This window comes from Homalodisca vitripennis, chromosome 4 (assembly GCF_021130785.1).
Source record: "Homalodisca vitripennis isolate AUS2020 chromosome 4, UT_GWSS_2.1, whole genome shotgun sequence".
NCBI lineage: Eukaryota > Metazoa > Arthropoda > Insecta > Hemiptera > Cicadellidae > Homalodisca > Homalodisca vitripennis.
The window spans coordinates 157,852,973-157,870,510 of NC_060210.1; the positions used below are offsets into that span (position 1 = coordinate 157,852,973).

A 17,538-nucleotide genomic window follows, 5' to 3' on the forward strand; every position below is an offset into this window, starting at 1 on the left:
CTCATTGTCTCTCATAGAAAGTGGTTTTAGGTTTTGGAACTGTGATATTGTTATTTGTACGAACATTGTATGTACGATTCTGCAGGAGACTCCAGAATAAGCGCATGCTTTTTACTAACAAAGAGAACTGATGTCTGTATATAGATTGAAGGAAATGTCAACAGCTAAACAGTTAATATAACACTGTGTGTTTGTATAACTCTAGACTCTTTCCAGCGCAATGCAAGCAAACACGGAGCAATCATGTTTATTACATCGAAGCAGCTTTACCTTTAATTAAAGTTTATTGGTGCATTGACAGGATACCATTATTTCTAACATTTACCATTGTTCTGTATCATAAAATAGAACGTTACGTTTCGAGGATTGCAATGTATCCACTCTTCAGGTGTAAAACACTTATGACATAATGTTAAACATATATAAAAAGTACAAAACGACAAATTATTTGTCAGTGGATTCGCCTAATTCAAACATGACAAAATAACAAGTTCTATATCAAGTAATCAAGCATATGTAGGCCACCTGCAAGTCCATAGCAGTCAGGAGGGGAGCACATCAAATCAGGCCACTGCTCGGTACAGGCGCAGTCTACAGTGTTGTTTCAGATGACGTACCGGCAACCTATAAACACTGTAACAGTCACAGAAGTCTTAGCCAATAAAATTCGAGCACATGCTCTGACTTTAAGGACCAGAACAGAAACGCAAGGACTAACGTCAGTCGTTTATCCTCCCAGCCATCGGCATCGGCATCTTGTTCTTTTATATCAGATGAGGTGCAGCGATATCACTAATGTGTCGATATTGAATGTTTCTCCAGTCTCACCTTCTGTGACTGGTGTCTGAAGCATGAGTTGTGCAGTGATGTGGGTCAGTGCTACTTCTGACTGCCCTGACTTTCAGGTACAGGCTTCATGTTTTGACGTACAACTTGTAGATTAACTAACAATGTTTTTTATATACAGGTGCTTATGCTTATGATGAGGGAGACAAATGCCTGGGTCACGCGGTGGTGAGAGTCGAGTACGTGAGGTGACCAAGGCCGACCACACAGCTCGCACCGGGTGTTATGTTATAAAGGCAACAAATGCAATCTGTGTAATCGGTGACTTGAGAACAAGAATAAATCTTGGAATTTCATTCTTACTAATCAATATTAAGTATGCAACGCCATTTAAGAACAATATTTAATAAGAAAATTACGGTAATCGTTTTATTCGTAAGTGGTACCGTATTTGATTTTTAAGAGAATTCTGTGGGTTCTAAGACGAATGAATCGAGTATTGGTTGCAAATGTGTGCGAGGCATAGGGAAATCTAAAGTAGTCTGTGTTGTTCTATAATAAGGATAATGTTTCTAATGATCCGTCTTTTTAACATCACAGACTACTAAGTGTGTTTCATGTTTTTAAATACTATTTCAATATTATGGATTCTTCAAAAACTAGAAAAAATGTAGTGTCTGTAATTGGATTTCCTATCACCATATTATCTGACAGAGTGGATAACAGAATTTCGGTTAGTTGCCATCGTTATACGTTACAAATACATAAACACAACCTTTCAACAACTTATTTCTCTCCTCTTCTTCAAGTGTCAAAATCTAAACATGTACGAAAATAAACAAATGTACCTACCATAACCACTCTTTCCAGAAAGGAAACTGAAATCCATCAACAGAAATAATTTCATCAATCGACCAGAGTACTGTAGGAAATGTCTGGCAAGGACAGACTATCACGTTTGTGGTTTGCCATGTTGGTGTTGGTGGTAGGTGTCCACATTGAACAATAACTGTGGTACTACTTGTAAAACCGCACAAATTGTCCTATTATTGTAATAACAGTTTCGTTTGCCAATTAAATAAAATCAGGACTGTGAACATTGATGTTTAGAATATCAAGTACTTATGACTATGTATGTTCGGGCCAGGTAGTGAGTACAGGTACTCCTGCAGGTTTTAACAGCGCGCACTACCGGTGGTGTCCCTGCCCCTGTTGTTGTTATCGAGCTCAGCGACACCCTCGCAGAATGCGCTCTGGAGCACAATCACAGGCTGAGACATGTCATGCATCATCAAGTGTTAGTCACCGTCACCGTCCCCTACTGCGACAATGTGGCGCCTCCCCCTCCCCCTCCTCCTCACCACACCACTACACCATCGCAGATTAAACTGGCTTTCACTAACTTTCCTCGTTTTTGCACTCAAGTAAAAAGTATTATTTGATTGGATCCGGATTAACTCAGCCCGTTTAAGCTCTATCACTCCAGACACTCCTTTAGACGAAGTTGTATTTGAACGGAGTCGTCCATGTTGTAAAGACAAAGTAAAAAACCTTTATTGCCATGAAACATAAATACGTACATTGGCTTGTGTCAAAATGACCATTCAAACATAATATTTCATTGATTAATAACATTGTTCTAGTAAAAATATCTTGAGCTTCCTTTTAAAAGTATATAGCCTAGATCTAACTCTGGAAGGGCGTTGAATAATACTATGGTATAGTAATAATCGTGATTTTTAAATAAAGGTGTACTGTGGAAAGGGATTTTAGTTTATGTTTGTTTCTAAGACAGTATTTAGATTGTGAGATAAGAGACAGAACAATAGGCCTACTACAATTCCGTTAAAAAAATATCGTGTAAAATATATACAAGGGAAAGTTAGAATTATTAATTTCTTTAAAAAATAGGTCTGCAATATGCAATACTCTGACGAATTCCAGTAGTAACCGCAATTCCTTCGTTTGTAAGGTAAAAACACATTTAGAATTCGTTACTTCTTATCCTCAGATTGCCACAGCGTAAGATAAATAAGAGAAAACAGAGATTTTGTAAAGGAGCACACCGTCGGGGGGGGGGGGGGAGGGTTGGCTGACGAACGAAAACCGGTTCTCCCAAGATAGTTTTATTCCAAAATAATCGAATAATCGATTGCCTAATTGTCTTTTTTTCGGCTAAAAGGAACTTTTATGACGGAATTTTGAAATCTGTCATAATAAAATATATAAATTAAACATTTGTACTGTATGTGTGTACATCTTAGTTTGCGAAATACATGCCACTACACATATAATAAATCAATTTTGTTAAAAACTATAAATATTTGAATTTTACCGTCACGCAGCAACTACGAAAGTGAGGTTAGTTCTTACTATCTCTTGTAGTTTCTACCTGTCCCGGTACTTTCAGTAACCGAGAACAAAATGTACTCGTACTTGTTTAGAATCATACGTTACAAAGTAATGCTAAAAGGTTCGATTTACATGTTCCAGCTCCTGTTACTGCTAAACGAGTCCGATTACTTTGCACCAGGAACGGCGATAAACGTGTAACGTATATGCATCGTAAAAATGCCTTAAGTAACCTGTACCGTGCCTTTCGGTCTGCGGTAACTTGTACTCTTGTACTACGTCATCACGGTAGTAACTGGGTTTCCCGAGCTCACCACAAGGCAACACCGCCCTGGGCAGTCCCGCGATTTGCGCGTTCAACCGCAAACAGTTACCGGTTACGGTAAATTAACAAAACCCCTCAATGAATCTGTGTTAAACATTAAACGTTTTAAATTGTGGTTTACAAATTATATGTTCATGATAATGACTTAGCTTCATGACGTAACCACTCAAAATCAAAATCAAATTTTCTTTATTGCAGTAGATAATGTATTTTACAATTATTGTATTGCATGTGTCTAACTTATTCTAATACAATTATTCTATAATTTGAACTTTAAAACATCAATTTTGACCAATGTTACATTAGTTAAAAAATTTTTTTACAATCGTCAACACAAAAATGTTATTCATTTCGGCAACAGAGTTAACAAAATAGTTTTATCGTTCCAAGATATTTTTCATGAGCTAATCAAGGGAATAAACGCATTCGACACTAAATGATCTCTTAATCGAGCTTTGAAACGTTTCTTTGTTGCCAATTCTTTGATGCACTCCGAGTCTGTTGATCACTTTAACACCAACCTGAGATGGAAGTTGTTCATTGGTCATCGTTCTGTGAGACTGAATCCTCAGGTTGTCCCTTCCCTCGTATTATATCCGTGGACGTCACTAACCTGTGTCAAATCGCATTTGTATCTACAATACAGATAACTTCTGATAAACTGTATTTATTGCAGACTATTTTATTATTCCTGTATAAATTTCCACTGGTGGTAGAGTGGTTTTACTGTAAACTATGTACTCTGACCTGATATTTGCCCTCCTTCTATTAGTTCAGACGTATTATAATGTAACGCTTCTAGAACCTAATATATTCGAAGTTTTCTCGGGGGAAGGCCCCCGGACCCTCCTACTAATATCGGGAGTGTCCATGCTCCCGACTTCCCGGTGTTCCGGACACCCCTCCCCCAGAGACGAATTCTGGGTGCGCCACTGTCATAGTATGCTGTAAGAAGAACATAAGTGTTTGTAATGTGTGCAGGTCTACGCAGTACAAATATTCCCGAACACACATTCCGTGCTATACATTGTTATATGTGAAGAAATTGTCAAATACCTATCAATAGACAAAAACCCAAGAACTTAAAGTTGTGTTCAGAAACTACCTCCACGTCATCCACCCAAACCCCGAGGCCATCATAGCACTTTCCTGTGCTTGTGAAATATAGTAATTTGGTCTTATCAGTTTTTGAAGTTTAACCATTTTCTCTAAACCACTGGACCGTCATATTATATTCATCACATGTTTTAATCTCCAAGACCCCACGATATTGACTGTCAAAATTAATTGACGTGGCGTCTGCAAAAAAGCACAAATGGGCATCTGGTACGCAACCCCTGACGTCATTAGTAGGCTATGCGAGCAAAAGAGGTTTGAGAATGGAGCCTTCACTTTTTACACAGCAGAATAACAACGCCTTAAAGTGAAACCATCAACGAAAGACATCTAACTACTCGTCGGCGTTCCCTTTCATACGATGAAATCAATGTTATGCTCTCAAGTTTATCCATGAGAAGATCATGGAGAAACCATATCACATTCCTTCCGTAGATCAAAAAAGACATCGAAAGTAGATTTGCCTTTATCACAAGAGCATTAATCACCTTATCCAAAAGTGTGAACATCGCACTGACAGTTGACCCAACTTTGACAAATCGAATTGATTGTTTTTTTAGTAATAAAAGACCTAATAAGAATCGCTTTTTCAGAAACTGCACAAAACATTTATGTAATATAAATTAGCCTAAGGTGTCATGGTCATCTAGTTTTCCTTTTTGTGCAAGAGCTTTATGATTGAAAGTATTTGGGAAAACTCCACTTTCAAAAAATAAATTCATTACGTGAATTTTAATTTCATCTTTTACCTCCTGGGCATAGTTCTAACATAGGTAGCTCCTCTCCTAGAACTCATTTCACCAGCAAAACGAGTCACCTATTAATAATACATTACTGAATTAGATTCATTAGTTACGGTGACCTTTCCATCTTTGTCAGATCGGAGAGGATTACAATCATTCTTATTCACGTCTTGTTCATATGTCAGATGGCACAAGCATTTTACCAGGAGCATTACATCACAAATTCTTTTCTTCAGTCACATACTAAGCTTTATAATTAGTCTATTAGTGTGTTAGTAGCAACCAAAGTCATTACGGTAAGAACAGTATTCACAATAAGCAAACATAAAATAGAAAACACGCTCACTTGTAATTTTAGCCAAAAAATATTAGTGTAGTAGAATTTTCGCATAGTAAATATGATTTCACATATAATGCAAACTAGGCCAAACAAAATATAAAGTTGGCCAACGTGTAAACCGAAATCTGCCTTGTAGTTTGTTATGATGTCTTTTGATTTACTGCTTTATAAACTAAACGCGAACGTCGACCTTCTATGATACCAGCCTCGTTAAATTTCTAAAATTAAAGCTAGTGAACGAAACTGAAGAAGAGTCGAACAATTTCCTATAAATCAACAACAAAATGGTTACTATTTCGGAAGCAAGTTTGAAGTCTATCGGGTTGTTTTTATGCGATCGAAATCTTTCAAACCTTCCAGATACGTACTCTTAATTCAAAATGTTTAGTTATTTATTTTTCTGTATCGTAGGCGGTTTCGGTATACCCCTCGAAGTATTGACAACCGTAATGTTTGTCAATTAAACAACGTAAACGTACAGTATCGACTACAGTACCCCTTCACTACTACAGTATCGACTACAGTACCCCTTCACTACTACAGTATCGACTACAGTACCCCTTCACTACTACAGTATCGACTACAGTACCCCTTCACTACTACAGTATCGACTACAGTACCCCTTCACTACTACAGTATCGACTACAGTACCCCTTCACTACTACAGTATCGACAAAACATTAGATTCATAGTTTCAGATCATTACGTACAGAATAATCACCTTCACTACTACAGTATAACGAAATTAATGACTACAGTACCCCTTCACTACTACAGTATCGACTACAGTACCCCTTCACTACTACAGTATCGACTACAGTACCCCTTCACTACTACAGTATCGACTACAGTACCCCTTCACTACTACAGTATCGACTACAGTACCCCTTCACTACTACAGTATCGACTACAGTACCCCTTCACTACTACAGTACCCCTTCACTACTACAGTATCGACAAAACATTAGATTCATAGTTTCAGATCATTACGTACAGAATAATCACCTTCAAGGTCGTTTTGATATTTTGAGGCAGTTCATGATAACGAAATTAATGACTACAGTACCCCTTCACTACTACAGTATCGACCAAAACATTAGATTCATAGTTTCAGATCATTACGTACAGAATAATCACCTTCAAGGTCGTTTTGATATTTTGAGGCAGTTCATAATAACGAAATTAATGACTACAGTAAATAGTATCGACTACAGTACCCCCTACAGTATCGACTACAGTACCCCTTCACTACTACAGTATCGACAAAACATTAGATTCATAGTTTCAGATCATTACGTACAGAATAATCACCTTCAAGGTCGTTTTGATATTTTGAGGCAGTTCATAATAACGAAATTAATGATATTTTTAAAACGTTTAACCTACACCAACCACATTAAAACAACAACAAATTTTCGAGTGTTTTATTGCCAATATTCTTGTTTATTAGCGATTTCTATCGACAGTGTAAAATGTATCAAATACGTTACTTAGAATGCATTTCTTAACTCACTACGGCGCGGCAACCAAATTAAAAACTAATTTAAAAAAATAAAGAAACGTTTCCTACAATAGATTGAACGGCCAATTTGAAATGAACCTAAGAGAACATTTTCATTAGAATATTTAATCGGTATTTGTAAATTAAGAAAACGCGCGCGCGTAAACACCAACACGCAAGTGTTGGAACAAACTGCTATGCTGGTAAAGTTCGTCCACTAAGTCACTTATAGTACCGCAACTTGAATTGTAATTAAATTGCTAACTCAAAATTAGCCGTTTCAATTAATTTAATAAATAAGAAATATTTCTATTTATAAATTATACTTAATACCTAAATGCATCGTAAATAATGTGTGCCAATAATGACGGTGTTACTTATAATACTATTAGGATATACCAATAAAAATATACTGTACGTAATTTCCCAGTGAATATAGGAATTATTGTAAGACATGCGCGCAACTTCCAAGAAATAAAATATTAATCAAAATAAAAAATATCTTCTAAGCATGTTTGCGCCTAGCACTGCATATCAATCATTTAATGTTTTATTACGGTTCATAAACAAAAAATGAAGGCCGTATTAATTTACTATTTAGTTCAGGCGCACATCCATAAAATGATAGTAGCATGTATGTATGACATGAAAAGTGATCTTCGGAACACACGTGTGTGACAGTGGAGGGCCGGTGCACATCTGGTCACAGCGCGCCGCGGCTGTACCGTGTAGTGTTGACATTGTTATACAAGCTATAACCGAACTACATACAAACACTAGGGATATGACCGTGATGTAGTCCTCTCTCTACACACGTGTGTGACAGTGGAGGGCCGGTGCACATCTGGTCACAGCGCGCCGCGGCTGTACCGTGTAGTGTTGACATTGTTATACAAGCTATAACCGAACTACATACAAACACTAGGGATATGACCGTGATGTAGTCCTCTCTCTACACACGTGTGTGACAGTGGAGGGCCGGTGCACATCTGGTCACAGCGCGCCGCGGCTGTACCGTGTAGTGTTGACATTGTTATACAAGCTATAACCGAACTACATACAAACACTAGGGATATGACCGTGATGTAGTCCTCTCTCTACACACGTGTGTGACAGTGGAGGGCCGGTGCACATCTGGTCACAGCGCGCCGCGGCTGTACCGTGTAGTGTTGACATTGTTATACAAGCTATAACCGAACTATATACAAACACTAGGGATATGACCGTGATGTAGTCCTCTCTCTACACACGTGTGTGACAGTGGAGGGCCGGTGCACATCTGGTCACAGCGCGCCGCGGCTGTACCGTGTAGTGTTGACATTGTTATACAAGCTATAACCGAACTACATACAAACACTAGGGATATGACCGTGATGTAGTCCTCTCTCTACACACGTGTGTGACAGTGGAGGGCCGGTGCACATCTGGTCACAGCGCGCCGCGGCTGTACCGTGTAGTGTTGACATTGTTATACAAGCTATAACCGAACTACATACAAACACTAGGGATATGACCGTGATGTAGTCCTCTCTCTACACACGTGTGTGACAGTGGAGGGCCGGTGCACATCTGGTCACAGCGCGCCGCGGCTGTACCGTGTAGTGTTGACATTGTTATACAAGCTATAACCGAACTACATACAAACACTAGGGATATGACCGTGATGTAGTCCTCTCTCTACACACGTGTGTGACAGTGGAGGGCCGGTGCACATCTGGTCACAGCGCGCCGCGGCTGTACCGTGTAGTGTTGACATTGTTATACAAGCTATAACCGAACTACATACAAACACTAGGGATATGACCGTGATGTAGTCCTCTCTCTACACACGTGTGTGACAGTGGAGGGCCGGTGCACATCTGGTCACAGCGCGCCGCGGCTGTACCGTGTAGTGTTGACATTGTTATACAAGCTATAACCGAACTACATACAAACACTAGGGATATGACCGTGATGTAGTCCTCTCTCTACACACGTGTGTGACAGTGGAGGGCCGGTGCACATCTGGTTACATCAAGCCGCGGCTGTACCGTGTAGTGTTGACATTGTTATACAAGCTATAACCGAACTACATACAAACACTAGGGATATGACCGTGATGTAGTCCTCTCTCTACACACGTATCATATACAGCACGTGTGTACACAACTATAAGAATACTAGCTGTTACTCGCGGCTTAAGCACGCAATCTTTAGTACCGAAGTCCTTATATTACTTAGTAAAGCAATTATGATGTAATATGATAGGAGTCCTATAAAAATTTTATTCGGCATTACACTGCCGATCAAGCACTGTTTACTTATTATTGATAAAATTTAATTGTAAACATATGTTTCAAAAAGTTTGTCGAGCTATAGCTGTCAACAGCTGTTTAGTGCCAGTTTAATTTGAATTATGAAACGTAAAACCTACATTTTTGTCTGAATTCAAAAATATTCTAGGTAATTTTTCTTAATTTTTTTCTTCATAAAAACCTTCCTCGGATTTCAATGGACATTTTACAAAAAGAATTAACCGAATTGGTCCAGCCGTTCTCGAGATTTGCGCTTACCAACACATTTTGCGGTTCATGTTTATTTATAAGAAGATTATGAATAAATAACGTTTAAATACTTCAGGATGATAAGTATTTTAAATACATAGTTGCTACTGGTCCATACCTCCGGGAGCTAAGAGGTGATTTGAAATGTATAAACATAAAACCCAGCTTTTCTTGAAATTAATTTTCACTCAGGTAATACTTTTTTAGTTTGAAATACTTAAAACCAACCGTCAACTACGTAAGGGTTTTGTTTTTAATAAGTGTCAGTCAAACATACAAAAAGTTATTAGTTGGGTGAAAAGAAATACGAGTAGATAGATGGCTGCCGGTGACATAAATATTACTAACGTGCAACTCTCCAACTGTTCGGGTCGTACGTACTGTTGATTTCAAATTCAAATTCATGTCTTCTTCAAATGCAGGAATGAATATTTACCCATTAATATAAATCCATTTCGATTGAGTGTACCCGAATATGAAGGAGTTACTCTAGCTATTCAATATGCAGCTAAAACAGTTTAGAAATCTGTACGATACAAATTTTCCTAAAAAAAATCTCGAAGAGGTAAATGTAATAAGTTTTAGCACTGATTTTATAGATAAATCTTATCGTTATATAATTATGAAAGTACTATAGAGGGTCATACATCCATTCTGTTTATACTAAAATATTAGAACAACGTCAGATTGTGTAAAAAATAAAAAGGTTTAAGCTGAGTATAATAAATTAGAAATATTCAAGATAAAGAAGAACTAGGCAAGGCCTACAGGACGTACCGATATTACTCCTTGTTGTTAGATGAGAATAGGTACTAATATTAAGTTTGTATTTGGAACCTTTTCACTCTATCTTTATTTTTAACAATGATATATTTTGCGCTGACATAAATTAGTTCTTACAAGAGAACACAAAAGAACATATTACCTTTAATGATTGGATAGTGTCTACATACGATTTTTTCTGCAGTGCCTTGCCACACACACTCTGCTATACTACTTTGTACCACAGTATATTTGAATGAAGAAAAATATACCTGATACTGTCTGTACTGCTTGAGAACGATCACACCACAGCGAAATCAACAGAGCCACTCCAAAGTTGAGTTCCCGAAGTAATCTCTTTACTGTTGGCACCGTTAAGAGATATTTTTGGATAGTAAATATTGGTATTTGGATATCAAAGTAAAGATAACAAAATATCCTACAACGTCTCATCAAAATATTTTGCCATTTTCTTACTCGTTCAAATACTAACTATCTCTTCCGCCTGAGTCGGAAGAAAGGTAGATTTCACATGTTACCGTCATCTCTAAATGTCAAACTGAAGATGCGATATTTGTTTAGATGTTTAATTTGCACAACACTGATAGGACAATAACTGTCCATGTTGCTGTTTATTGGCATGCTAGTATAATCGCAACACTTTCACATATCACGCTTTATCTGAAACCTTACACATACAATTTGTTACAAGCATATCAATTTCTTTGTAATAAAGTGAACTTGATTCAATTCCGAAATTATGTTTGTAAACATACTCACATATATCGGTTTAAATTAAATACTTCTATAAATTTAAACGGCCACAATCTTTAAAGTTTAAGAGTTATCAAAAAATAAGTAAAAATAAATGTTGCTTAAAATTGCTTTATAATTCAAAGAAATTTGTCAATTTTGATATACGTTATGAAATACCCGACATAAAAATTGTGATCAAATGCAAATGAACGCCATCTTGAAATTTTTTATTGGTTATAACTGGTTACGAACTCATCCAAACATATAAGTACTAACTATGGACCAAGTATAGTCTGAATATATTATGAATTACGGTAGTTATGTTGTTAATAATTGATCTCGCAATGTTGTATACTACTTAAAACTTGTACTCCGCTATCTAGAAATCTTATGAGATATAAAAAGAACCACGTGAGAACAAAAACTATTGTTATAATAACCCCTTACATTGTAATGGGTTATTAAAAAAGACACATTTTGGTAAAGACACTACTTACCAAAACTATGCACACCACAAACATTAGATACTACGTAACGGGATAAGCTTGACATCTCAAAGTCTTACTGAAAGATATTAGGCTTGCATTGAGTTGATAAGCACAAAACATTGGCATTGTCCCTGCAGATTATTTTTTTGCATTATTTGCTAATAACTTTTGCTAGGAACGTCGTAGAGAGCTATCTTTGTGTAAATGTATTTCAATTGAATAGACCTTTAAATTGACATGTCGCAAGATAGGGGTTGCAATTTTAAAATTTAAAGTGACATCCCTCTATTCTCATTTGAATAAGGGGGGAGGGAATTTTTATACTCTAAAAAGTTCAAAAAAAAGTATTTTAATAGGTATGGTGAAGATTTACATCGATCTCAATCCGTTTGGAAAATACCCAGGCGTATCAGGACTTAATTTACACACTGTATACATATAAATTTTAGGATTATGGTAGTTTTGGATTCTGGAGCCATGATTGGAGCAAATGCCAAAAATCTCTTGGAAATTCCGCCATAAGATCAATAGCAATAGACAGATTTCTATGAAATCTACCTAAAATTGTACGTGATAAACCGTATACATAACTAACTGAACATATTATTCTTATTGTTATTTGCCTCGTTTAATAGGAATAATTTTACGAGAAAGCTGTAACTTTTATTAACGTTAATTACTGGGACTAATTTTGATACGGATACGTGTATGGTATGATGTGTATAATTTGCACTTATATACTTTTAGGGAGAGAGGGTAAAACAACCATTAAGAAGAAATGCTTGTTCTCTTGTCAAAACGCATATTAGTGGATTATTAATCTGATATAAAGCCAATGAATAAGTGGCAGGGAAAATATCCACACAAAATTAACTATACGTAGGGGAAACATTGATCGTTGGAAGAAGTTCAAATGTTGCAAGAATCGCTTAATTAAGTATAGACACGCATAGTACTCGAAATAATCCACTAGTAACACCAAATACAAGTGAACATAGTTCATCATACAGAAACCATAGTATGATACACAAGATCTGATCTCAGCCAATGTAGTGATGACTTGTTATAGTGGTCAACAAATATCATACAGAAACTATAGTATGATACACAAGAATGTAGTGTGTGTGGTGTGTTGCAGTGGTCAACATACATCATACAGAAACTAGTATGATACACAAGAATGTAGTGTGTGTGGTGTGTTGCAGTGGTCAACAAATATCATACAGAAACTATAGTATGATACACAAGAATGTAGTGTGTGTGTGGTGTGTTGCAGTGGTCAACATACATCATACAGAAACTATAGTATGATACACAAGAATGTAGTGTGTGTGGTGTGTTGCAGTGGTCAACAAATATCATACAGAAACTATAGTATGATACACAAGAATGTAGTGTGTGTGTGTGGTGTGTTGCAGTGGTCAACATACATCATACAGAAACTATAGTATGATACACAAGAATGTAGTGTGTGTGGTGTGTTGCAGTGGTCAACATACATCATACAGAAACTATAGTATGATACACAAGAATGTAGTGTGTGTGGTGTGTTGCAGTGGTCAACAAATATCATACAGAAACTATAGTATGATACACAAGAATGTAGTGTGTGTGGTGTGTTGCAGTGGTCAACATACATCATACAGAAACTATAGTATGATACACAAGAATGTAGTGTGTGTGGTGTGTTGCAGTGGTCAACAAATATCATACAGAAACTATAGTATGATACACAAGAATGTAGTGTGTGTGGTGTGTTGCAGTGGTCAACATACATCATACAGAAACTATAGTATGATACACAAGAATGTAGTGTGTGTGTGTGGTGTGTTGCAGTGGTCAACATACATCATACAGAAACTATAGTATGATACACAAGAATGTAGTGTGTGTGGTGTGTTGCAGTGGTCAACATACATCATACAGAAACTATAGTATGATACACAAGAATGTAGTGTGTGTGGTGTGTTGCAGTGGTCAACATACATCATACAGAAACTATAGTATGATACACAAGAATGTAGTGTGTGTGGTGTGTGTTACAGTGGTCAGGGCCCAGCAGCGCTGTCACGTGTGTGTCCCGAGTGGTGGCGCGCCGGAGGTGGAGGCGCTGTTCCCCGGTTCTGCTCTCGTCTCTTGTCGACTCAGCACGGAGATGAGGGATTGTCCGCCTGGCTACCAGGGATGTCTCACACAGACTAAAGGTATGGTTCGTCAAGTAACCAAACGGACTCCAATCCGATCCCACAGTATCATCTGACCTGACCACGTAACCGTTGCAGGGTCGCAGGTGACGAGGACTTGTGCTCAGTTCGCGATGAATTCTTGTAAGCCAGCTAACGGCGTGGAGTACTGCTACTGCGCTGGACAGCTCTGTAACTCCCCGCCTCCTGTGGCGGCCACGGTCACAGATGACGAGGATCTGGTGGAGGGTAGCGGCGAGCCTCCTCCTGATCCCGTCTCCACCTCCATCATCTCTACATCCACCACCACTCAATCGACGCCTCTACAGGTCAACAGAACCAAATCATGCTCCGCACCACTGACACCTTCTCTAGTCCCCTCAGTTATATTGATCTTGCTGACAGTTTGGAGGTAGTTCGGTTCTATATTCGTGGATGTTTCCTTCAGTGTACATTGTAAACTGTGATAGTGTTTTACTATGGTAAAAACGTACCTTATGTACGGTAGTGCAAATTTCAACTTGATCGATCATTTATGTAGAGAGCAGATTGTCCTCTTTCAAAGTAAGGTCTTTACAACAAATTCTGTGTTCAACACAAAACATGCTATTTCTTTTTTATAAATTCACACTTATGATGGAAATATTCTTTAATTAATTATTGCATTATTTAACAAACAAAAAGGGTTTTATCGGATTTGTATGAATTGCTATTAGCGAATATATGAAAAATAAAGAATTAAATAATATAGTTATCGTGGATTACATAGTGAGGTAAATTACTGAATACATGTGCAATAAGTACCAAACTGTTCAGTGCAGGCAAGTGCTTGGACTGCCAAGACCAATATTTTACATCATCAATTTTCTAATTATACTCATAGAAGGTTCATGTTAATATAGTAAAACATAGAGTGTTAGGGGCGTTTTATTATTTAATATAAACACACAATTTATTAAAATTGCGATTCAAGTAGTTCAAATGTATAAATTAGCTACTCATAGACTATTATTTGGAAAAATAAGTATAGAATCATTTATCTGAAAACAATGCTTATAGATTATAACGGTTTATGTGAATTGTATATTTTAAATGAATAGTTTTACAATAATGTCCAGATCATAAGTTACCGAATTTAAGCGTGACCTACAGAAGTCTGAATACTGACAGTGAAAGGATTAGTAAACTTGCATTTCACACGCCACCCTCAAACAAAGTTGTTTACCAACTAAATAAAATTGGTTTTATTCTATATTGACGATTGCGATGTACTTCTTTGTACCTTATGCAATAAAAAGAATTGAATCTATACCAGCAATAGAATGCCACTCGCATTACTACAGGCATATTCAAACTAGTGACTAACATCAGTGCCTATATATTCTGGTCGGCGCATATTTGTAGCCTATTTGACGACAATCTGAGTGAATGAAATATTTGCAGGTTTTGGGGACGTAATTCCCAACCCTTTCAATGCAAGGTTTTACAAACATGTCAGGAAAATTTGGCTGGCTTAACCAATCTGTAACAGATTTTGAATCTTGCTCAAACATGATGCTTATTCTTCATAAACATGGTACGGTGAGATTACATAGTTACAAAAAAATATTGTACTTTCCTACTCGGGAACGTCTACGAATACTATACTATATCAACACATATATTTTTGTTACAAATAAAACACAATGCAATGTTGCTGTTTTCAACTTAACATTCCTCACTCCACTTATCATTAAACACTCGGCGTTCGCTATCAAGGTTTCTCTTTTAGTCACCATCGACAACAGAGCAGAAACTGATATATTGAGATTGAGAAAATAAAGGTAGGCTAGGCTATACGAGTTTGTTTGGCGCCAATAACTCGTGTTACAGACCGAACCACATACGGTAGCTCGAACGGCGGCGGCTACCACATGCCACATTTCTCACGCAGTGCAGTGTAGTGCTGTTACTATCAGTTGCTTCTTAAAGTGAAGTGCATTGTATGTTTGCCCAATTTCCCACCATTTCGTGGTGAACCAATATGGTTGTTAAAAAAAAACATTAGAAATTAAATCCCAAGAAGTCTTATTTTTTTATAAGCATTGATTGGTTTTTCGTAACAAATTCATAAGGAAAACATATTTTAATGTTTTGAAAGTAAAATAAGGTATATATAAGAAATACTATCAGGAATACTACTTAAAAGATAACCTTTAACTAATAGGGCTAATGTTAAGTTAGCCTAGCAAAAGCGAGTTTCTACAACACTCGCATCACTAAAATCCTTCATCACTTCGCTATTGACAGAAATTAATTTTTGCTGACTAGCAGCGGGCTAGATCCAGCCGACGCGACAGGCCGTAATTATTTAAAGACCACTGTTTTAGAGGTCCAACGACGTTGCAAAATGGAATTTGAAACACAATACAGACAAGATTTACGTACGAATTTGTGAAGTCACAGGCAGACAAACAGTGAAAAGTATGAGCGAGGAATACTACGGAAGAAAAAAACCTCTACATAGGCTACAATCTCGAAATAAATTAGATGTAGTGGTATTAGAAACTGGGTTTTTACTCAACCTTGCATTTTTAAGGAATAAATAAAAAATCTCCTCCACGAAAATATGAGTTTAAAAAGGGTTTGGATCCCAAACTGAAATCCTGGGTGTGCCGCTGTAATATTATCTAACGCAACTTAACTAATTTTCTCAGAAGAATGCTATTCAAGAAGGAATGTTGCATGATGTTTATGTAACTGATTGAATGTTTTGAATACCGTTTCATTGCTCATTCCCATCCTATACCTACTGTGTGGACTGTGGCATCTCTTGTTACTGCATGTCAGCCATCACAGTATTGATGATGACAAGGCATTAATTACACAATGCACTGATCCTGGACTCTCTTGAATAACGCTGGAATTCAGATTCAATAAATCATTCGTTACAGTAGTTCTATTATACATGCTTAAAATTTGTAGTGTAAAATTTTTGTTAGTAGCGACAAACCAATATTTGGGTAAAATAAGTAAAAAGCTCAGCTGTTACAATGATACCGGTACTTAATAAATTTGTCTTGAATGTAACAAAAAATATTCTCAGTTAGGCTTTGTGAATTTATTAGCTCATCCAGATTTTCTAAACAAAAGCAGCCTTGTTGGATTTTGGTTTAATTTCTCTGTTATATATTATTGTATTAAGTATAATATAAAAAGAGAAAATTGAAGCAAAACAATCGCAATCTACTTCTTAAAGATACCTCAAGGACATAACATTAAAAACTATAAGTGATTTGAAAATTATATTTGTAAACAAGTAAAAACGTATATTTTGTACAGGATTTTAATAACTATATTGAGAGTTATGACTATATCACTAGCACAATAACCCCAAATCTTCAATTTGTTTGAACATTTCCAGTTGTTAGACAAAAAAGGTTTTAACAAAACTTTAACGGTTTCAAAGTTTTCTCTGCAGAAATGATAAGAATAGGCTAATTGATGATGTTTTTTCCAAATGTTACCAGTTTATAGTAATGTACCGGTATTATAAAAACAATTATATTACATTTTTTCACCAGTATCCTGATAAAAACAATATCTAACAGCTAATACCTAAAGGTTTAACACTGCTTAGTTCTCTGTTGTGGCTGTAACAGAG

General features: G+C 36.8%; 1 protein-coding gene across 1 annotated transcript in view; it reads left to right on the forward strand.

Moving 5' to 3' along the window:
- Nucleotides 1–17,219, forward strand: part of LOC124360402 — a 31,630-nt gene extending 14,411 nt beyond the window's left edge. Inside the window, exons 2-3 of the mRNA XM_046814006.1 lie at nucleotides 13,758–13,916; nucleotides 13,995–17,219. Coding sequence (XP_046669962.1) covers nucleotides 13,758–13,916; nucleotides 13,995–14,311 — 476 coding nt within the window. The 3' untranslated portion in view covers nucleotides 14,312–17,219. The remainder of the gene's footprint in view (nucleotides 1–13,757; nucleotides 13,917–13,994) is intronic.
- The last annotated feature ends 319 nt before the right edge of the window (nucleotides 17,220–17,538 follow it).